Source organism: Bombina bombina, chromosome 4, assembly GCF_027579735.1.
Source record: "Bombina bombina isolate aBomBom1 chromosome 4, aBomBom1.pri, whole genome shotgun sequence".
Taxonomy (NCBI): Eukaryota; Metazoa; Chordata; class Amphibia; order Anura; family Bombinatoridae; genus Bombina; species Bombina bombina.
The window spans coordinates 1,156,770,639-1,156,795,528 of NC_069502.1; the positions used below are offsets into that span (position 1 = coordinate 1,156,770,639).

General features: G+C 39.1%; 1 protein-coding gene across 1 annotated transcript in view; it reads left to right on the forward strand.

Annotated features, from left to right (window-relative positions):
• DNAH14 (dynein axonemal heavy chain 14) overlaps positions 1 to 24,890 on the forward strand; it is a 746,387-nt gene that overhangs the window by 414,173 nt on the left and 307,324 nt on the right. The window contains 2 exon segments of the mRNA XM_053712788.1: positions 430 to 506; positions 1,665 to 1,855. Coding sequence (XP_053568763.1) covers positions 430 to 506; positions 1,665 to 1,855 — 268 coding nt within the window.

The following is a 24,890-nucleotide window of genomic DNA, read 5'->3' on the forward strand; positions in this document are numbered from 1 at the left end:
TATTATTTTTTGTTGAAGAAATAGTAATGCACATGGGTGAACCAATAACATGAGGCATACATGTGCAGTTACCAATCAGTAGCTCCTGGGCCTATCTATATATGCTTTTTCAACAAAGGACACCAAGTGAATGAAATTAATTAGATGATAGAAATAAATTAGAAAGTTGCTTAAAATTGCATGCTTTCTCTTTAATCTTTGCACCTCTCTACTGTGCCAATAAAACGTGATCTTAGTAGGGAGGCATGTTATTTAAAATGTATATTTCCTCCTACCTGGGTTGCAAAAACACATATTTCCTTGCTTTTAAATGTTTGACTGAGAACTTGAACTCTGAAATTAACCTTAGGGGTTTTTCTTTTGTCACTAAATATTGTGTATAGCTCACTTATATATTAATGAATAAATTGTATTGTTGTTTCATTGCAGTCTGCTGCAGAATATCACGTTGTTAACATCTGATTCAGTAAACAATGAGAAGTATTATCAGCCTGTTGAAGATGGAGGTAGGTCTATGAGCATTTTAGTTAAAAAAAAATGAACTGCAAATTACATATTAAATGGACATGAAACCCAAAATTTGATTTGGATAAAACATACAATTTTAAACAACTTTCAAATTTACTTCTATTATCAAATTTTCTTAATTCTCTTGGTATCCGTTGGTATACTGGGAGCTAACTGAACATATCTGGTACGCCAATGACAAGAGGCATACATGTGCACCCACCAATCAGTATCTAGCTCCCAGAAGTGTTTGCGGCACCTGAGCCTACCTATGCATACTTTTCAACAAAGGATACCAAGAGAATGAAACAATATATATATAGTATATATAATAGAAGTCAATTGGAAAGTTGTTTACAATTGAATGATCTATCTGAATCACACACATTTTAAAGAGAGAAAAAAGAAATACCATTAAATGGACATGATACCCAAATGTTGAAACACTTGAAAGTGATGCAGCATAGCTGTAAAAAGCTGACTAGAAAATATCTCCTGAACATCTCTATGTACAAAAAAAAAGATATTTTACCTCAAAATGTCCTAAGTATTCACACCTCATTGTAAAGGACTTTAAGCAGCCAGTCAGAATGGCTGTCCCGGGACCTGCAAGGGAGTGTGCCTCATGCACACTTATGTTATTTACCTATTTGGTTTAAGGAAGTTTACTATGAAATCTCATGAGATCACTGTAAAACAGTTCATGACCTCAGCACTGCTGATGCTTGTTGGCTGCTATTCATTTCTTCATTTTTTTTAAACCTTCAGGTGGGCATTAACTGAAGTATAACTGTTTACACAGCTCTTACTGGTGAGCTGAGGAAATTGTAAGGTAAAATATCTTCCTTTTTTACATAGAGATGTTCATGTGATATTTTCCTGTCAGCTTTTTACAGTTATGCGGCATTACTTTCAAGTACCTTAGCATATATGAATATTATTTCCCTTTAAGTGGGCTGCATAGTACAAACAAAGTTTTTTTTTAAATCCGACCTGTTTATTCACTGTTTGCAAAATGTTTTTTATTCATTGCAAATGAAAGGATTATTAATTCCCCTCATTTTTTTTCATTCATATAAAATGACATATAAACAAGATTATTTTGCCGGTTATCTATATTTAATGTACCTAATATTCTGTACCAACCTTTAACCTAGAGAGATCCCTGATTGGAGTTGGAGTTAACGGACTGACATCTGCCAGTGAAGGACACAGAAGAGCAAATGAATTACTGGTTTCAGCTATACAATTAGGATCCCACACAAATTCTGCAAGACTACAGAGTCAGATCATGAATAAGTTAATGAAAAAAGGTCGAGATACTCTTGGAGCTCCTAAGTTTAAAAAGGTAAGCGAAGCGCAATATCTATTCTAGCATGATAATGAAAAATATATTAACGAGACATATAACTCAAAAATTAAATTTAGATTAATGCACTTCCATTTTGAATAGAAGCATTTTTGTACTAGACATTTATTAAAAAAATGTTTGTAATTAAAGTTATCACTGTTTTTGTGATAGTTTGTACTATGCTCTGTTCACTTGCTTTTAAACACAGTGGGCCAGATTACAATGGAGCACTATTTAATACTCGCTCGAGAGTTAGCTGTGCTAGAAGTAAGCTTTTCGCACATGTCGAGTTGCGCTAGAATTATGAGTTGAAAGTAAAAAGTCGAACTTAGGATATCGCACATGCGATAACCTATTCCCCATAGAGGAGAAAAAAGGGGGGGAACCTAACACCCTACTTGCGCCCAAATCTGATCCCAAATTCTCAAGTGCACTAACCCACCATGAAAATATGACTATTTCCCAATCCAATGTTCTGCACATAGCAGGCAATGTTCTATTTATTCATAAATAAATATTTATATATATATATATATATATATATATATATAATGTTTTATGGTACAATATATATTGATATCTATATATATATATATATATATATATATATATATATATATATATATATATATATATAGGTATAGATATATACTGTACATATATATATATATATATGGAAAAAAGAGGGTAATGTCTGCGCTCAGGGTTTTATGCTGGATGATAGAAGTAGTATCTAACTGTAAATAAACCTCAATTAGTATTACTCTTATATAAGTATATACAGCTTGTTATACAGTGTCTACAATATATCTGTAGTAATACAATTTATATGTCAAATGAAAGGTGCAAGCCCAATTCAAAACTCATTTCAGATACAACCTTAATCCAGCACCAAGTATATTATAAGTCAATGGGTTGCATACAATACAGTCAATTGAAGACTACTGTTGTATCGGTTCCCCAGTGCCTGCGTGTTCTCTGCAGCTTCTTCTGGTAAAGAGAGAGTCCTCTTGAGCAAGTGGATCCTCCCAGTAGATTTCTGAAACAATAGAGTGTAGAGAAGCGCACAAGAAAGGCACCCCTAGTGAAGCCTGTTTATACTAATGTATAGAGCAAAACAAAGCAAATAGAACCACTCACGTGATTTGACCTCAATCAATATGAGGTATAGATAAGACACCGGTATAAGATGGTACAGACGATCTCTCCTTCTGTTTTCCCTTATTCCCAGTTGTCCCCTGTAGTCCCTCCGGAACTGTATTTCCACAGTATGATGTCTGTGAAAGTGAAAGTCAAGTCCACTCGCAGTATGGGGCTGATTAGGGTTATATAACAATAAATGTAAGCCTTAAACCGTGCAGAGATGTTCAAAGCAAACAAGTTTATTAGTACATGTACATAACCACATAAAAATACATATAATGTTAAAAAGCCACTGCAATGGCTGTAGAGAAAATGCAGCACGAACGGATGGGATCAGTATCAGTGCTTGTATACTTCACAATCCCTCCGTTATTGAGCTGCTTGTCTGTAGCAAAAAACTAGGCCCACTCTACACCAGGTACCTCTAGGTAACGATCACACAATTATGTGTGATACAATATACCCAGTGTTCCTGTATCAAACGAGTATCGGGCCGTACGTGTGGCGGGGGGCGGAGCCTTACGCGTTTCGAAACACTATTGGTTTCTTCGTCAGAGGTAGGGGCCGCCCCCCTCCTGTCTGGCTATATATTGCGTAAACCTGGCTCTATGTTGGAGTAATTATTCATAACGCCGCCATCTTTGTTTATGGCAAAATCACCTTAGATAAAATGTAAATATACATGGTGCATATCCTATGTTCGTTCTTTTAAAAAAAAAGTTTTTTTCCTTATATATAAAACTGCAGTGTGTCTTTCCATTACTTACAATATTTACACAATAAGTTTCCTGTTAAAAACGTATTTCTTTACAAGCTTCTACTGAATCAAAATTTTTGGTTACATATTAAAAAATAAAACGTAAAAAGTGTATAAAAACGTATATAAGTAAGTATATGGCTAGTTACTACCAAATCGTATTATTCTATACATATCTATACTTGGTTCTATATAAACCACATTGTACCCTAAAATGTACTTATTCATGAGACTCCCATTTTTAAAAAAATATCGTTAAAACATATTACAATAAAATATAACGATAAAATTAAAATAAAAATGAATATGAATATAGCAGCATCACATAATTGGTTTGTTAGAACACATCTTTACTGTGTATGGGCAATTTTTTGTAGAATTAGAAGGAGTGGAGTAAAACCATTCTTTACCTATGTGCTTATAAATATTTGACTATTAAGTACAAATTTCCACATAAAGATATATAGGAAGAATTTAAAGGAAGGCAGCTAGATCTATGTCTTTATTTAACCCATTCAGTTCCAGTGTATTCAACGTAAAGATCCAGAATGTTTCTCTCTTTCTTAGTTCTAGAAGTCTGCTGCCCCCTCTAATACCCGTGTCTACCTGTTCTATTGCTTTTATAAAAAAATCATTTTTATTTTTCTTATGAACTTGATTGAAATGTTGGATCAGAGGCGTGTTAAGACTGCCTGCTTCAATATTTTTAATATGTTCCAAACATCTGGTTTTGAGGTTTCTCTTTGTACGCCCTATATACCTAAGTGGAGTACTGCATGTACACTCCAACATGTACACTACATAATCAGACTTACAGTTAAGTAGTTTTTTTATTTTAAATTGTTCCACTTCACTAGTTTTTATTACAAATTTATTATATTCTTTGGATGAGTGTGTGTGTTCACAGCAAACACAGTTCTTTCTAAAACATTTATGGAATCCCTTTATAACTGATGTGGTTATTTTATTTCTTTGGAGAGTTTCCTTTTTCTTACTGATCACGCTGGGGGCTATTGTTGACTTGAGGCTTAGATTCTTTTTATAAATAACGTCCGGTGTATTCCCGATAGCTTCTTTTAAAAGTGGGTCTTTCTGTAGTATCCCCCAGTGTTTTTTTAAAATGTTTTTTATTTGCCAATATCCATCATTAAATGTTGTTACAAATTTAATTTTACTTTTATTTTTATTTTTTCCTTTATTTTTTTGCACATTTACATTATGTACCAGAGAGTGTCTATCCAGTCGCTTAGCTTTTTTATATGCACTTTGTACAACTGTGTCTGGATACTTTTTTTCTTTAAATTTTTGTTGTAACTGTTCTGCCTCTTTCTCAAAGTTCTCTATTTCTGTACAGTTCCTTCCGAGTCGCTGAAATTGACCGTATGGTATGTTCTCTATCCACCCTGGATGGTGAGCACTTCTGGCGTCCAGATACCCATTTGTATCTGTCTGTTTTCTGTACAGACTGCTCCTTATTGTACCATCCAGGGTGGACAGAGTAACATCCAGAAAGTCAATATGAGTGTTGTTTATAGTGTCAGTGAATTTTAGGTTCATATTGTTCTTATTTAGATATTCCACAAATAGTTTCCATTCCTCATCCTCTCCTTCCCAGATGACTAGAATATCATCTATGAACCTACGCCATAATTTAATCTGGCCATACTTGTATCCACTTTTATCATACACCATGTCTTTTTCAAATGCCCCCATATAAAGATTAGCGAAATTTGGCGCACATTTGGTGCCCATCGCAGTCCCCGTTTTTTGTATATAGAACTTATCTTCAAATAAAAAATAGTTCTTTTCAAGTACAAGTTTGATAGAGTCTAAAATAAACATCTTTTGATTCTCTGCCATGTGATCTGTCTGTTCTATAAACAGTTTTATAGCACTTATACCTTGCTGGTGGGGAATAGAGGTATATAGGGCTGTGACGTCTAAGGTTGCCCACTTGTAGGTAGGTCTCCACTCAAATTGTTCTATAATTTGTAGAAGATGTGGAGTATCTCTAAGGTATGATTTTAATTCCATTACCATAGATCTTAAAAATAGATCTACATACTCGGACAATCTGGAGGTCAGGGAATCAATACCCGAGATTATCGGTCTGCCTGGTGGCTTGTCTAGATTTTTATGTATTTTTGGTAGGTAATAGTATATGGCTATTTTTGGGTCCTGGTTAGCTAGATATCTCCACTCTCTAATATCTATAATCTTCTCTTGAAAACCCCAGTTTATATGTTCCATATATTCATTAAGTAAAACATTAGTTGGATCACTTCTACCTAGGCATCTATAAGTTTCCTCATCTGACAGTTGCCTATAGGATTCTTCTAAGTAATCTTTTTTGTTTAGGAGGACTATTCCACCTCCTTTGTCCGCTTCCCTGATTATTATTTCCTCATTCTCAGCCAGTCCTTTTAAAGCCTGCTTTTCTTTTAGACTTAAATTGTGTTTTTTAACTTTATAGTCTTTACAAAGGGTGGTACATTCCTGTAATATTATATCCTTAAATTGTATGATATGTCTGCCTTGGGACTGGACCGGGAAGAAAATAGATTTAGGCCTTAGATTACTGTTTATTATACTTCTTGTTTCTTGTACATAAGAAGTTCCTATGTCTTCATTTAGGTTCAAATCTATTCCCATTATATTTGTTAATTCTATGTTCTCATTTTCTAGATCTATTAATGCTTCTAAAGTTTCTTTATCCGATTGAGTTAAAGCATTTATATTTCTGCTGTTCTTTTCTTTTTCGAAGTGTCTAATTAACGTCATTTTTCTTATGAACTTATTGACATCTACGAACAGCTCAAAAGGGGTTTGGTTTTTTAGTAGGGGCAAAAGACAGGCCTCTTTTTAACAGGTCTGTTTCAATTTGGTTGAGATTATATGTAGACAAGTTGAATATCTTGATCGTCTCACTTTCTACAGGGGTCTCGTTTCTCTTCTTCTTTTTAAATTGTAATGCCCTTCCTGCTCTACATCCTCTTCGTTTTCTAAATGTCTTTTTCCCCTTCTTGATTCTTTTGGTATATCTGTTTGCCTCCATTCTAGATGTGTATGTGGAGGTTCTACTCTCTCTGGTCTGTCTCCATATTGTGCTCTGGGTACGTCCCTGAGGTGTCTCTCGTGAAAATCCCTTGTTTGTTGTGTATTTCTATTATAGGGGTTCTCACCTAAGTTCCACATACCATTATCATTCTGTTTATTGTCCCGGAACTCTTTTTGTATGTAGCTCCTATCCATATGAGAGTTATAATTCCCTCTATTTCCATAGTTGTTTCCCCTATGGCCTCTCTTATTTCTGCCTCTTTGTGCTTGAACATACGTTGGTGTGTCTTGTGTATAAATATTTCTATCATATGGTTGACTATAGCCATACGCTCCTCTATATGAGTCGGATGTATGTCTTTTATACATGGCATTATTGCTTTTTATCTTATTGCTATTATTTTTATTCTTTTCTGGAAATTGAAACTTGATGTTTGGTGTGGTGACTGATGAGGGTCTCCTCTCTATAAGTCTACCTCTATTTGGTCTATTACTGGCCGGAATATTATTATTTATAATTATTCCTGGGGTAATAGGAGTATTAGGAATATCTGCTTCTATTTCTATGTTACCATTATTTTCTGAATGTTTAGCCATGAAATCTCTTTCAAATTTCTTTTTCTTTTTCAATTTCAGATCTCTTTCTAATTTTATCATTCGTTCCCTAATCTCTCCATCCAGTTTGTTGAAGTAGGGGTCACCTTTAAAGGGGGAAACTTGAATTTCTAATTTTTTAATTTCTGCTGTTACTTTTTCTAAATTCGCTTCCCTAAATTTAATGATTATTTTCATTAATTTAATAGAACTTTCCTCTAGAGTTGATTCCCATTCTGTTAATAATTCTATATCCGTACTGTTGAATATAGGGGTTTTTGTCAATGTGAGGCCTTTGGGTACAATCCCTGCTTTTAGATAGGTTTCTAGCCCAATTATATCACACCAGTTCTTAATTTGTAATTTGAATAATTTTTCAATTTGTCTGAATTGTTCTCTAGGATTTGTTACTGTTACTTGCCCATCATTACCTTCTACAATTTGTATATCTGTAGAGAGTGTTCTCTTTTTATGATGCCTAAATCTATTTTCTTCCCGGTCCAGTCCCAAGGCAGACATATCATACAATTTAAGGATATAATATTACAGGAATGTACCACCCTTTGTAAAGACTATAAAGTTAAAAAACACAATTTAAGTCTAAAAGAAAAGCAGGCTTTAAAAGGACTGGCTGAGAATGAGGAAATAATAATCAGGGAAGCGGACAAAGGAGGTGGAATAGTCCTCCTAAACAAAAAAGATTACTTAGAAGAATCCTATAGGCAACTGTCAGATGAGGAAACTTATAGATGCCTAGGTAGAAGTGATCCAACTAATGTTTTACTTAATGAATATATGGAACATATAAACTGGGGTTTTCAAGAGAAGATTATAGATATTAGAGACTGGAGATATCTAGCTAACCAGGACCCAAAAATAGCCATATACTATTACCTCCCAAAAATACATAAACATCTAGACAAGCCACCAGGCAGACCGATAATCTCGGGTATTGATTCCCTGACCTCCAGATTGTCCGAGTATGTAGATATATTTTTAAGACCTATGGTAATGGAATTAAGATCATACCTTAGAGATACTCCACATCTTCTACAAATTATAGAACAATTTGAGTGGAGACCTACCTACAAGTGGGCCACTTTAGACGTCACAGCCCTATATACCTCTATTCCCCACCAGCAAGGTATAAGTGCTATAAAACTGTTTATAGAACAGACAGATCACATGGCAGAGAATCAAAAGATGTTTATTGTAGACTCTATCAAACTTGTACTTGAAAATAACTATTTTTTATTTGAAGATAAGTTCTATGTACAAAAAACGGGGACTGCGATGGGCACCAAATGTGCGCCAAATTTCTCTAATCTTTATATGGGGGCATTTGAAAAAGACATGGTGTATGATAAAAGTGGATACAAGTATGGCCAGATTAAATTATGGCGTAGGTTCATAGATGATATTCTAGTCATCTGGGAAGGAGAGGATGAGGAATGGAAACTATTTGTGGAATATCTAAATAAGAACAATATGAACCTAAAATTCACTGACACTATAAACAACACTCATATTGACTTTCTGGATGTTACTCTGTCCACCCTGGATGGTACGATAAGGAGCAGTCTGTACAGAAAACAGACAGATACAAATGGGTATCTGGACGCCAGAAGTGCTCACCATCCAGGGTGGATAGAGAACATACCATACGGTCAATTTCAGCGACTCAGAAGGAACTGTACAGAAATAGAGAACTTTGAGAAAGAGGCAGAACAGTTACAACAAAAATTTAAAGAAAAAAAGTATCCAGACACAGTTGTACAAAGTGCATATAAAAAAGCTAAGCGACTGGATAGACACTCTCTGGTACATAATGTAAATGTGCAAAAAAATAAAGGAAAAAATAAAAATAAAAGTAAAATTAAATTTGTAACAACATTTAATGATGGATATTGGCAAATAAAAAACATTTTAAAAAAACACTGGGGGATACTACAGAAAGACCCACTTTTAAAAGAAGCTATCGGGAATACACCGGACGTTATTTATAAAAAGAATCTAAGCCTCAAGTCAACAATAGCCCCCAGCATGATCAGTAAGAAAAAGGAAACTCTCCAAAGAAATAAAATAACCACATCAGTTATAAAGGGATTCCATAAATGTTTTAGAAAGAACTGTGTTTGCTGTGAACACACACACTCATCCAAAGCATATAATAAATTTGTAATAAAAACTAGTGAAGTGGAACAATTTAAAATAAAAAAACTACTTAACTGTAAGTCTGATTATGTAGTGTACATGTTGGAGTGTACATGCAGTACTCCACTTAGGTATATAGGGCGTACAAAGAGAAACCTCAAAACCAGATGTTTGGAACATATTAAAAATATTGAAGCAGGCAGTCTTAACACGCCTCTGATCCAACATTTCAATCAAGTTCATAAGAAAAATAAAAATGATTTTTTTATAAAAGCAATAGAACAGGTAGACACGGGTATTAGAGGGGGCAGCAGACTTCTAGAACTAAGGAAGAGAGAAACATTCTGGATCTTTACGTTGAATACACTGGAACCGAATGGGTTAAATAAAGACATAGATCTAGCTGCCTTCCTTTAAATTCTTCCTATATATCTTTATGTGGAAATTTGTACTTAATAGTCAAATATTTATAAGCACATAGGTAAAGAATGGTTTTACTCCACTCCTTCTAATTCTACAAAAAATTGCCCATACACAGTAAAGATGTGTTCTAACAAACCAATTATGTGATGCTGCTATATTCATATTCATTTTTATTTTAATTTTATCGTTATATTTTATTGTAATATGTTTTAACGATATTTTTTAAAAAATGGGAGTCTCATGAATAAGTACATTTTAGGGTACAATGTGGTTTATATAGAACCAAGTATAGATATGTATAGAATAATACGATTTGGTAGTAACTAGCCATATACTTACTTATATACGTTTTTATACACTTTTTACTTTTTAATATGTAACCAAAAATTTTGATTCAGTAGAAGCTTGTAAAGAAATACGTTTTTAACAGGAAACTTATTGTGTAAATATTGTAAGTAATGGAAAGACACACTGCAGTTTTATATATAATGAAAAAACTTTTTTTGAAAAGAACGAACATAGGATATGCACCATGTATATTTACATTTTATATAAGGTGATTTTGCCATAAACAAAGATGGCGGCGTTATGAATAATTACTCCAACATAGAGCCAGGTTTACGCAATATATAGCCAGACAGGAGGGGGACGGCCCCTACCTCTGACGAAGAAACCAATAGTGTTTCGAAACGCGTAAGGCTCCGCCCCCCGCCACACGTACGGCCCGATACTCGTTTGATACAGGAACACTGGGTATATTGTATCACACATAATTGTGTGATCGTTACCTAGAGGTACCTGGTGTAGAGTGGGCCTAGTTTTTTGCTACAGACAAGCAGCTCAATAACGGAGGGATTGTGAAGTATACAAGCACTGATACTGATCCCATCCGTTCGTGCTGCATTTTCTCTACAGCCATTGCAGTGGCTTTTTAACATTTTATGTATTTTTATGTGGTTATGTACATGTACTAATAAACTTGTTTGCTTTGAACATCTCTGCACGGTTTAAGGCTTACATTTATTGTTATATAACCCTAATCAGCCCCATACTGCGAGTGGACTTGACTTTCACTTTCACAGACATCATACCGTGGAAATACAGTTCCGGAGGGACTACAGGGGACAACTGGGAATAAGGGAAAACAGAAGGAGAGATCGTCTGTACCATCTTATACCGGTGTCTTATCTATACCTCATATTGATTGAGGTCAAATCACGTGAGTGGTTCTATTTGCTTTGTTTTGCTCTATACATTAGTATAAACAGGCTTCACTAGGGGTGCCTTTCTTGTGCGCTTCTCTACATTCTATCGTTCCATATATATATATATATATATATATATATATATATATATATATATATATATATAAAAGTTAGAAGGAGATTGCACTCCAAGCTGTCAGTTAATCCAATACCCTGGGTGCAGCAAAACAGGCATACAAACATAGAAAAAAAGCGCACTCCTAGGGATCCTTGCTCAGGTACTTTTAATAGTGAACGTTTTCGGACGCATAACGTCCGTCCTCAGACCAAAAAAGTGTTACACATTACTTACCCCAACACCCCTTAAATGCAGCAAACAACCAATGTGACCCGGCCGGGCCTGCACGCTCTCCCGGGTAGCTCCGCCCCCAACAGGTGACGTCATCATCCCGGGCAACGTGAGTCCGGTCAGCAAGAACCATGAATAAGTGCACCCTATAAAATAACATAACATAACAATAAAATCATGAATTTGGCAAGATGTTGGAAAACATATACCACAAAGGGGGCAGTTTAGATTGTTTGTGTAGAGTGTCTAATGCGCCGCAACAGGTTGTCATAGCAACCATCAACAGCAAAGCTTGCGTGGCACGTGACACTAAAACAACCAATCCTAAATCACTAAGTCAATCGCAAGTATTATTTCGTCCGAATAATGTATAAACAACTATAAGAGGAAGCAGATAATAAATACTGTTGTCTCGCATAACCAGCCCCACGGTGCATTAGCAGCAAATAGGAGCAAAAAAGCAAAGAGACGCTTATTAGTCATGTGACCCTCCGAAGGCCAATCAGGAAAGCCCACGGAGCTGGATATGCAAACAACAGTAGTCATGACAACAAGGCTAAACAATGAACAGAGTACAATCATGTTTAATAATCATCATAACTGTAACCTCATAATATAATGGGGGAGTTCATATGCCGGCAAGTAAATGCAAGTAATGACATGAGATAGAACCTTTGAAATAGACACAGCAGGTGTGCATACTAATGCGCTAGATATGTGTGTAATGATATATAACAGAGAAAGTCCACAAATAGTGTACAAAGATATGCACATCTGATGGTCTATACCAAATAGATTAAATTAAAATAAGGCAGTTAAATCAGGGGTAAAAACAAAATAAGCCCTGGAACATATTCATAATAATAGGATAGAGCATGTATAGTCATAGTAACATGAATATATCTTAAACAAATGCAGAACAACGTGCTATATGTTACGAGAATATACAAACAATATGAGGTACCATATCCATCTAAGATTATAAAGCATTTGGCTATATTATAGCTGAACTAGATGCGGATAAAGTAAAATATAATAATGAAACAGGACTCTCATTATTTATGGATCAATGGACTCTCCATGTCCAAACTGTGTGTTTATATCTCTCTCTCAGGGCTATTACTCCCTAGATAGAGTGGATGCAATTATTCTGAGAAAAGCGGCCTAATAGACTATTACAGAAAGGCCTGCCAGTCCAAATGGGTGTTCAAGCCTTTAGGCACCAGTGTCTGCCAATGGTATGTCCATCTGGCCTCCTTCTGCAGTAGTATCCTGTCGCGGTCCCCACCCCTGGACAACGGTGGCACATGGTCGATTATTGTATATTTTAAATCCGACACTCTGTGCTGTAACTGCTGGAAATGTCTGGCAACAGGTTGTTCTGCACTTCCCTGCTTCAATGCCAATCTGATTGCAGAACGATGGTTCGCCATCCGGGTACGTTAATCATCAACAGTCTTTCCAACATAATATAAGCCACATGGGCAATGGAGTAAGTAGACTATGTGTGTAGTCGTACACATAAGCCTATACTTGTGTTTGAACATTTTCCTCTTGTAGTGATGTGTGAACGAGGAGCCAGTAATCAGCCCTCCACAGGTTGTACAACCCAGGCATCTGTAGACCCCAGGTTTGTTAGTATCAAGCCATGTGCACTTTTTATATGCTTGTTGCGGGTCAGTCTGGACTAGATGGTCTCTCAGAGATCTTGCCCTTTTGTAGCCTATTCTTGGTGGTGATGAATTCAGGAGGGCAGCGTATTATCACTACTAATAATGTCCCAATGTTTTCTAATTGCTGACGCCATACCATTCTTATCACCCGTATAGGTCGTGACAAACGTCATTCTGTTCTCTTCTTTTCTTGGTGTTCTTTGAGTATCATTCAACACCATTTCACATTGATTTCGGAGTAATTTGACCGGATATTGGCAGGCTTCAAAACGGGTTTGCATTTCTGATAGCTGAATCAACTTTTTGTCCTCTTCCGAATTGATCCTGGTCACTCTTTGCAGCTGTGACTTTGTATATGTTTTCCAACATCTTGCCTAATTCATGATTTTATTGTTATGTTATGTTATTTTATAGGGTGCACTTATTCATGGTTCTTGCTGACCGGACTCACGTTGCCCGGGATGATGACGTCACCTGTTGGGGGCGGAGCTACCCGGGAGAGCGTGCAGGCCCGGCCGGGTCACATTGGTTGTTTGCTGCATTTAAGGGGTGTTGGGGTAAGTAATGTGTAACGTTCACTATGAAAAGTACCTGAGCAAGGATCCCTAGGAGTGCGCTTTTTTTCTATGTTTTTATATATATATATATATATATATAAACTAAAAAAAAGAGACAACGATTCCGGACTGGTAGCCAATGTCAGTAGTGTTTTTTGACAGATAAGGCAGCTTCATTCTATCTGACATGTTTCGTGCATGCTCTCATGCACTTCCTCAGAGATAGCTGGTATGATACCACAGGTGAGATTAAATAAGGTGAGAGAGTAAATTGGTTAAGTCTCATTGGTCTATACTTAAGGGGAGTGTTAAATAGACTCCACCCTGTGGTACAACAATATACACTTGAGAGATGATACATTGGAATTGAATACAACATCATTTTACAATTGCATATTATAAAATAGTTTTTTGTGAACACAGTCTCCAAAATAAAGAAAATACATAGTGGTTACTTTAGAAAGAAAACAATAATGTAAAAAACAAGGTGATAAAGGAATAAAAGTAAAACAGAAAAAAAGAAAAGAAAAAGTATAAGAGAAAAGAACAAGAAGACAACTAAATAAGAAATGTGAATCTTAATAAGCTACATACTAGAGTTAAAATGATATTGTAATGGTTAAAAACATTTCCGGGTTGTCTATATGAAAGTCCTGCATGCTGCTACATAGTGTAATGGTCTGATTAATCAATCAGAATTCATACCTAAGTGTTTTGGAAATGCAGGAAAACAAGAAAGAACTATGTATAGTCCTATATATCTAACTTTTTCGTACATGTATATATATATATATATATATATATATATATATATATATATATATATATATATATATATATATGATGTTTTCTGGTACAATATATATGGATACCTATATATATATATATATATATATATATATATATATATATATATATAGGTATGATATATATATATATAGGAATATCTATTTAACATTTTCTGCTATGTGCAGAACATTGGAATGTGAAATATTTACAGTAAATACACAGTATAATACTTTATTAAATATAAATATTGCATAAATATGTTTTTCACATGTTTTCATCTACTTTACTGCATAGCGCTCAAATGCACATATATATGTATTTATGTGTTTATATGTGTATATATTCCTGTAAATACACAAATACACATATAAATGCATATGTACAAATATATATATACATATATATATATACATCTCAGCGAAATAGTTAACCAGAGCTCTGAGATTGTGGTAATCATTCCAGCGTAAATCACGATTGCGCTCAAGCTATCACATTTACTCTCAACTTAATATGAGCGGAAAACTTGACACGTGCAAACATCCGCAATAAAACTCCTTATTACTTGCATGTAGCTGTTAGCGCTCCACATGTAATCTGGCCCAGCATCTGTTCAGAGAGCATAACTGTAATTTCTACATTTGCGTCATCTCAGACAAATACATGACATCACTGCCTCTGTGAGCAAGCATGGTGTTTAAATGTAGGTGCACACGAATATGCACATATACTCTGTACACAAATTAAGCTATCACTAAAACAATCATAACTTTTATCAATGTATTTAAAAGCATATGTATTGGAAAAAATATAAATTATGCTTACCTGATAATTTCATTTCCATCGTGGGGAGGAGAGTCCACGGCTTCATTCATTACTTGTGGGAAATAAGAACCTGGCCACCAGGTGGAGGCAAAGACACCCCAGCCAAAGGCTTAAATACCTCCCCCACTTCCCTCATCCCCCAGTCATTCTGCTGAGGGACCAAGGAACAGTAGGAGAAATATCAGGGTATAAATGGTGTCAGAAGAACAAACTAAATTTAGTTCTGCCCACCGGAGCAAAGGGCGGGAGCCGTGGACTCTCCTCCCCACGATGGAAATGAAATTATCAGGTAAGCATAATTTATATTTTCTATCTAAAGGGGAGAAGAGTCCACGGCTTCATTCATTACTTTGGGAACAAATACCCAAGCTCTAGAGGACACTTAATGAAAACGGGAGGGCAAAAGGCGGACCCTAATCTGAGGGCACCACAACCTGTAAAACCTTTCTCCCGAAAACTGCTTCTGCCGAAGCAAAAACGTCAAATTTGTAAAATTTTGTAAAGGTATGTTAGAAGGACCAAGTAGCCGCCTTACAAATCTGCTCCATAGAAACCTCATTCTTGAAGGCCCACAAAGAAGCCACAGCTCTAGTAGAATGAGCCGTGATCCTCTGAGGAGCCTTATGTCCAGCTGTCTCATAGGCCAAGCAAATCATGCTCCTCAACCAAAAGGACAAAGAAGTTGTAGAGGCTTTCTGCCCCTTGAGATTCCCTGAATACACCACAAAAAGAGATGTAGTCTGTCTGAAATCCTACGTAGCCTGAAGATAGAACATCAAAGCTCAAACCACATCCAGATTATGAAGTAACCTCTCCTTAGGAGAAGAGGGGTTAGGACACAAGGATAGAACAACGATTTCCTGATTGATGTTACGTTTAGACACAACCTTGGGAAGAAATCCCAAACCAGTGTGAAGAAACGCCTTATCAGCATGGAAAAACAGATAAGGAGGCTCACATTACAAGGCCGGCCAACTCAGATACTCTGCGTGCCGATGCAATAGCCAACAGAAAAAGAACCTTCCAAGAAAGAATCTTAATGTCAACAGAGTGCATAGGTTCAAACGGAACCCTCTGCAACACCTTCAGAACCAAGTTCAAGCTCCAAAGCCTGAACAAAAGACTGAATATCAGGAAGCTTAGCGAGCCTCTTGTGTAACAGAACAGATAATGCAAAAATCTGTCCCTTCAAGGAACTGCCAGCAAGCCCTTTCTCTAGTCCATCCTGGAGAAAGGACAGAATCCTGGATACATAACCTTGTGCCAAGGATATCCATGCTTCTAACACCAGGAAAAGTAAGGCCTCTACACCTTATGATAGATGTGATGAATGACTGGCTTCCTGGCCTAAACGAGAGTATCAATCACTCTCTCAGAAAACCCTCTCTTGGCCAAGACTAAGCATTCAATCTACACTCAGTCGGCCTCAGAGAATCTAGATTTTGATGTTGAAAAGGACCCTGGACCAACAGAGACCAACAGATCCCTGCGACAGGGTAATTTCCATGGAGGAGACAATGACATCCTCACCAGATCCGCAAACGACGTCTTCTGCGGCCACGATGGAGCAATCAGAATAGCCGAAGCTTCCTCCTGCTTGATGCGGGCCACTACAGGAGGTAGAAGTGGCAACAGTTGAAAAATGTAAACTAGGATGAACTCCCAAGGTACCGCCAAGGCATCTATCAGCTCTGCCTGGGGATCCCTGGTCCACACCCGGAATGTGGATTCCTGAGAGCGAGCAGCCGTGGGACTCTGCCCATTCCAATATCCGAGAAACCTACCTCATCACTAGTGAGCTGCTTGCTCCCCCCCGATGGTTGATGTAAGCCACCAAGGTAATGTTGTCTGTCTGGAATCTGATGAAGCTGAACAACCCCAGAAGAGGCCACGCCTTCAGAGCATTGTAGATCGCTCGAAGTTCCAAAATATTGATCGGGAGGAGAGACTCATCTCGAGACCATTTTCTCTGTGCCATCCTGACACCCCAAACAGCTCCTCATCCTGCCAGACTTGCGTCTGTGGTCACAATCTCCCAGGACGGTCCAGGAAGGATGTCCCTTGGGACAGTTGTTCCGGACGGATCCACCTAGAGAGGGAGTGCCTTGTCCGATCGTCCAGAGAAATCTGTTGTGATAGATCTTTATTATCGCTGTTCCACTGTCTCAACATGCACAATTGAAGAGGTCTGAGATGGAACCTGGCGAATTGAATGACATTGATGCTGGATACCATGAGCCCGATCACCTCCATACCCTGCGCCACAGAGGGACTGGAATAGGACTGAAGGGCAAGACAGGCAGATGCAATCTTCCTGCGTCACTGATCTGTGAGATATATCCTCATGGATATAGAATCTGTTATTGTTCCCAGGACCTCCACCCTGTTGCTGGGAATCAGGGAGCTCTCTCCTGAGTTTATTCCAGATAGGGCGTCACAGCAATGACTCTGGATCTAGCTACTGCAAGCAGCGCTCCCAGAACCTTTGTGAAGACTCTCGGGGGCCGTCACCAGACCAAAGAGATGGGCCACAAACTGGAAATGTTGGTGCAATAACGCAAATCTCAGGAACTTTAAGTGATCCCTGTGGATTGGCACATGAAGGTAGGCATCCTTCAAGTCTATTGTCGTCATGAACTGACCCTCTTGAACTTGTGGCAGAATAGCTCTGATTGTTTCCATTTTGAACGATGGAACAGCCATAACCTTGTTTAAACATTTTTGGTCTAGAATCGGGCGGTACGTGCCCTCCATCTTTGGGACCACGAAAAGGTTTGAATAGTACCCTAGACCCATTTCTGCTGGGGGTACTGGTACAATAACTCTGAGAGAAGAAAGATCCCTCACATATTCTAGAAAGGCTTCTCTCTTTTCTGGTCTGGAAGAAAGATTTGACAGGAGGAATCAGCCCCTGGGCGGATGAGTTCTGAACCCTATCCTGTATCCTTGGGCGGCAACCTCCAGAACCCAAGGGTCCTGAACATCCTGCAACCAGGCCTCTGAGAAGAGAGATAATCTGCCCCCTACTTGGTCCGGGGACCGGTCGGGGGCCGCCCCTTCATGACGACTTTGTTTTGGCGGGCTTCTTATTCTGCTTGGACTTGTTCCAAGACTGAGCTGGCTTCCAAGTACCCTTGGACTGATCTGCTTTTGCTGCGGGTTTCTGGCGTTGGGCCTTGTCCGCACGAAAGGGACGAAAAGTAGATCCCTTAGGCTTAACCTTCTTATCCTGCGGTAGGAAAGCACCCTTGCCTCCCGTCACCGTGGATACGATCGAGTCCAGTCCTTGACAGAACAGGATCTTTCCCTAAAAAGGGAAGAGATAACAGTCTGGACTTAGAGGTCATGTCCGCAGAATACAACTTTAGCCCCAGAGCTCTGCGGGCTAGGACAGAAAACCCTGAAACCTTAGCATTCATGCGAATAATTTGCATATTGGCATCACAAATTAAAGAATTAGCTACCCTCAAAGCCTTAATTCTCTCTTGTATTTCGTCAAGGGGAGTCTCCCTCTCGACCATATCAGACAGATTTGCACCAATATGTCGCAGCTCCAGCAACCGCCGCTACCGCCGCTGCCAGCTGAAAAACAAACCCTTTGTGTTGAAACATTTTCCTTAACATGTTTTCTAACTTTTTATCCATGGGCTCTTTGAACAACAAACTATCCTCAAGAGGAATCGTCGTCCGCTTTGCAAGCGTAGAGATAGCACCATCCACCTTAGGGACGGTCCCCCATAGCTCGAGCTGAGAGTCCGGAATGGGGAAGAGTTTTTTTAAAGCAAGAAGAAGGGGAAAAGGAAGAACCTAATTGCTCCCATTCATTCTTAATAATGTTAGCCATCTTAACAGGAACCGGGAAGGTCTGAGGTACCACCTTGTCCTCATACACTTTATCAAGCTTAGGAATCGAAGGTTCCTCCGGTAGCTTCGGTTCCGGAACCTCGAGAGTAGCAAGCACCTGCTTCAGCAAAAAGCGCAAATTTTCCATCCTAAACCTAAAGTTAGACTCCTCTGCAGGTGGAGCTTTAGATGACATGGATTCCGACCCAGAAGGAAAGTCCTCCAAAGAGTCGTAGTTGTCCTTGTCAGCGGATAACCTTTCCGAGATATCCATAGTATAAAGTATATGACTCCTGGGCCGGATCGCCATATTTTACCCTATGCTTGCGCTTAGCAGAACGTGGTAAGGCACTAATCACCTTAAAGACCGCCATTTGCAGTTGATACGCAAAGTCTGACAGCCAACGAATTTCCCCGAAGGAGAAATAGACATGCCCTGGGGCGCTGCATGTGTACTCAGAGATGAATGTAGGGGACGCACCTCATGGGACGGAGAGCCCTCAGAGGTGGACAGCTCAATAGTACTAGACATTCTCTTCTTTCGAGAAGTCGAGACCTTATCAAGGCAAGGAGAACATAGTTGAGCAGGCGAATCTACCGGAACCTCCTCACCATAAACACAGGTACTAGACTTAAAGAGGGAGTACCCTCTAACACATCAGAGTCCGCCATAGCTTGCAGCTTTATTACGGACTAGTTATAAAATATAAACAATGGCACCTTTATAACCACCAATGGCCGGGGCACTCACCATCTCCTAGGACCCGGACCACAGAAATCGTTATGTCATCTGCACCGCCAGTCAAGCAAGGAAGTAGATTAGGCCACACCCAGTCAGAAGGAATGCCTCACAGGACCGCCCCTGCACTAGGGAGAAAGCGCACCAAAACAGCCGCGCAAATACTCCCGGAAAGAAACTGAAGTTCACCTATTGCCAGAGCCTCATCTCACACATATCGCAGCAATGACACAATAAACAATATTATGTGTAAACCCCCCCTGTTCAATAATCCCCTTACTAGGGATATTAACCCTTGATTCTATAAAGATAAGAGGCATCACACTGTGACCCTGTCTTCTGCATTCTCATTATGTGTATAAAAATGAAACGATCTTACCAGAATCTACACTGTGGAACAGGAACATGGCCTCTTAAGTGTGACAGTGTAGTAGCATCGCTCCTGACATGGACTTGAGCGTAGGAAGCAGGCAGCGAAACTTGTCAACGCTGATTGCTTATGGAGCTGTTAAAATGAGTCAGGGTGGTTTCGCAGAAAGACTCTCCCTGCATCTCCGGACTCTACCTTTCACCCAAGCTCTCACTGAGAGGCTGAACATCCTGCAACCAGGCCTCTGAGAAGAGAAATAATCTGCCCCCTACTTGGTCCGGGGACCGGTCGGGGGCCGCCCCTTCATGACGACTTTGTTTTGGTGGGCTTCTTATTCTGCTTGGACTTGTTCCAAGACTGAGCTGGCTTCCAAGTACCCTTGGACTGATCTGCTTTTGCTGCGGGTTTCTGGCGTTGGGCCTTGTCCGCACGAAAGGGACGAAAAGTAGATCCCTTAGGCTTAACCTTCTTATCCTGCGGTAGGAAAGCACCCTTGCCTCCCGTCACCGTGGATACGATCGAGTCCAGTCCTTGACAGAACAGGATCTTTCCCTAAAAAGGGAAGAGATAACAGTCTGGACTTAGAGGTCATGTCCGCAGAATACAACTTTAGCCCCAGAGCTCTGCGGGCTAGGACAGAAAACCCTGAAACCTTAGCATTCATGCGAATAATTTGCATATTGGCATCACAAATTAAAGAATTAGCTACCCTCAAAGCCTTAATTCTCTCTTGTATTTCGTCAAGGGGAGTCTCCCTCTCGACCATATCAGACAGATTTGCACCAATATGTCGCAGCTCCAGCAACCGCCGCTACCGCCGCTGCCAGCTGAAAAACAAACCCTTTGTGTTGAAACATTTTCCTTAACATGTTTTCTAACTTTTTATCCATGGGCTCTTTGAACAACAAACTATCCTCAAGAGGAATCGTCGTCCGCTTTGCAAGCGTAGAGATAGCACCATCCACCTTAGGGACGGTCCCCCATAGCTCGAGCTGAGAGTCCGGAATGGGGAAGAGTTTCTTAAAGCAAGAAGAAGGGGAAAAGGAAGAACCTAATTGCTCCCATTCATTCTTAATAATGTTAGCCATCTTAACAGGAACCGGGAAGGCCTGAGGTACCACCTTGTCCTCATACACTTTATCAAGCTTAGGAATCGAAGGTTCCTCCGGTAGCTTCGGTTCCGGAACCTCGAGAGTAGCAAGCACCTGCTTCAGCAAAAAGCGCAAATTTTCCATCCTAAACCTAAAGTTAGACTCCTCTGCAGGTGGAGCTTTAGATGACATGGATTCCGACCCAGAAGGAAAGTCCTCCAAAGAGTCGTAGTTGTCCTTGTCAGCGGATAACCTTTCCGAGATATCCATAGTATAAAGTATATGACTCCTGGGCCGGATCGCCATATTTTACCCTATGCTTGCGCTTAGCAGAACGTGGTAAGGCACTAATCACCTTAAAGACCGCCGTTTGCAGTTGATCCGCAAAGTCTGACAGCCAACGAATTTCCCCGAAGGAGAAATAGACATGCCCTGGGGCGCTGCATGTGTACTCAGAGATGAATGTAGGGGACGCACCTCATGGGACGGAGAGCCCTCAGAGGTGGACAGCTCAATAGTACTAGACATTCTCTTCTTTCGAGAAGTCGAGACCTTATCAAGGCAAGGAGAACATAGTTGAGCAGGCGAATCTACCGGAACCTCCTCACCATAAACACAGGTACTAGACTTAAAGAGGGAGTACCCTCTAACACATCAGAGTCCGCCATAGCTTGCAGCTTTATTACGGACTAGTTATAAAATATAAACAATGGCACCTTTATAACCACCAATGGCCGGGGCACTCACCATCTCCTAGGACCCGGACCACAGAAATCGTTATGTCATCTGCACCGCCAGTCAAGCAAGGAAGTAGATTAGGCCACACCCAGTCAGAAGGAATGCCTCACAGGACCGCCCCTGCACTAGGGAGAAAGCGCGCCAAAACAGCCGCGCAAATACTCCCGGAAAGAAACTGAAGTTCACCTATTGCCAGAGCCTCATCTCACACATATCGCAGCAATGACACAATAAACAATATTATGTGTAAACCCCCCCTGTTCAATAATCCTCTTACTAGGGATATTAACCCTTGATTCTATAAAGATAAGAGGCATCACACTGTGACCCTGTCTTCTGCATTCTCATTATGTGTATAAAAATGAAACGATCTTACCAGAATCTACACTGTGGAACAGGAACATGGCCTCTTAAGTGTGACAGTGTAGTAGCATCGCTCCTGACATGGACTTGAGCGTAGGAAGCAGGCAGCGAAACTTGTCAACGCTGATTGCTTATGGAGCTGTTAAAATGAGTCAGGGTGGTTTCGCAGAAAGACTCTCCCTGCATCTCCGGACTCTACCTTTCACCCAAGCTCTCACTGAGAGGCTGACAGGACTACTTAAAACTCCAGCCCCATTCCGAAGAGTACTACCCTCCATAAGAGACTACTCTGAATCTTCCAACACTTCTCTGCCAACCTCCTGTGATGAAAGGCAAAGAATGACTGGGGGTTGAGGGAAGTGTGTGTGTGGGGGGGGGGGGTGTTTAAGCCTTTGGCTGGGGTGTCTTTGCCTCCTCCTGGTGGCCAGGTTCTTATTTCCCACAAGTAATGAATGAAGACGTGGACTCTCCTCCCCTTTAGATGGAAATGCTTATTAAGCTTTTTAATCAATAACCTTTCACTGTCTGCCTATATGGATGTTTGTCTGGTCATTTATCTTTATTTCATACTCGTGAATAAATATATTCAACACTGGTGGGCATATCTTGTGCCTTCTTGGTAATCTCTCAGAAGTCTGTAGAGGTGTAGACTCCGGTTATAGAAAGCTATATACTTTTTGCCTATTATTTCCTATGAGAAACACATCACTACTTGTCGTCACAGCAATGTCCAGCCCACGTTTTTAGAATACATCGACATACCAACGGACTGCGAACCTGACAAACCCAAACAGGCAGTTTTTTTGTTGGTCTGACAATGTTTTTGAATATTGGGACCATAGAAAGAGGTATCAAAAAGTATATTTTGACATTTGCATAGTGTAAATCTGCAATTAATGCTTCTTTGATATTTCTACCTATTCCATTTATAAATTAATTATATAAAGCAAGTGGGTAGAGTATTCACTTTGGTAAGACCTGTGAACTTATCTTTTCTTAATCTGTATAAACATTTTTTTGCCATGTACTAATTGATTTTAAATTACAAATGTTAACCCAGCAATCCACCTTAAGCAGAAAAAAAACTTAATCCATTTTAAAAAGAAAAGTGTAAAACAAGAGGTATATAACTGTTGTTTTATAACAGATAATTTCAGAAATACTGCATTTCTTTTGCATATTTGCAAAAGAAGATATTAACGGCTAGATTTAGAGTTGGGCGGTAGCCGTGAAAACCAGCGTTAGAGGCTCCTAACGCTGGTTTTAGGCTACCGCCGGTATTTGGAGTCAGTCAGGAAAGGGTCTAACGCTCACTTTGCAGCCGCAACTTTTCCATACCGCAGATCCCCCTACGCCATTTGCGTATCCTATCTTTTCAATGGGATCTTTCTAACGCCGGTATTTATAGTCGTGGCTGAAGTGAGCGTTAGAAATCTAACGACAAAACTCCAGCCGCAGAAAAAAGTCAGTAGTTAAGAGCTTTATAGGCTAACGCTGGTTTATAAAGCTCTTAACTACTGTGCTCTAAAGTACACTAACACCCATAAACTACCTATGTACCCCTAAACCGAGGTCCCCCCACATCGCCGCCACTCTATTAAATTTTTTTAACCCCTAATCTGCCGCTCCGTACACCGCCGCAACCTACGTTAGCCCTATGAACCCCTAATCTGCTGCCCCTAACACCGCCGACCCCTATATTATATTTATTAACCCCTAATATGCCGCCCCCAACGTCGCCGCTACCTACCTACAATTATTAACCCCTAATCTGCTGACCGGACCGCCCTGCTACTATAATAAATGTATTAACCCCTAATCCGCCTCACTCCCGCCTCAATAACCCTATAAGAAATAGTATTAACCCCTAATCTGCTCTCCCTAACATCGCCGACACCTAACTTCAAGTATTAACCCCTAATCTGCCGACCGGAGCTCACCGCTACTCTAATAAATTTTTTAACCCCTAAAGCTAAGTCTAACCCTAACACTAACACCCCCCTAAGTTAAATATAATTTAAATCTAACTAAATAAATTAACTCTTATTAATTAAATTATTCCTATTTAAAGATAAATACTTACCTGTAAAATAAACCCTAATATAGCTACAATATAAATAATAATTATATTGTAGCTATTTTAGGATTAATATTTATTTTACAGGCAACTTTGTATTTATTTTAACCAGGTACAATAGCTATTAAATAGTTAAGAACTATTTAATAGCTAAAATAGTTAAAATAATTACAAAATTACCTGTAAAATAAATCCTAACCTAAGTTACAATTAAACGTAACACTACACTATCAATAAATTAATTAAATAAACTACCTACAATTACCTACAATTAAACCTAACACTACA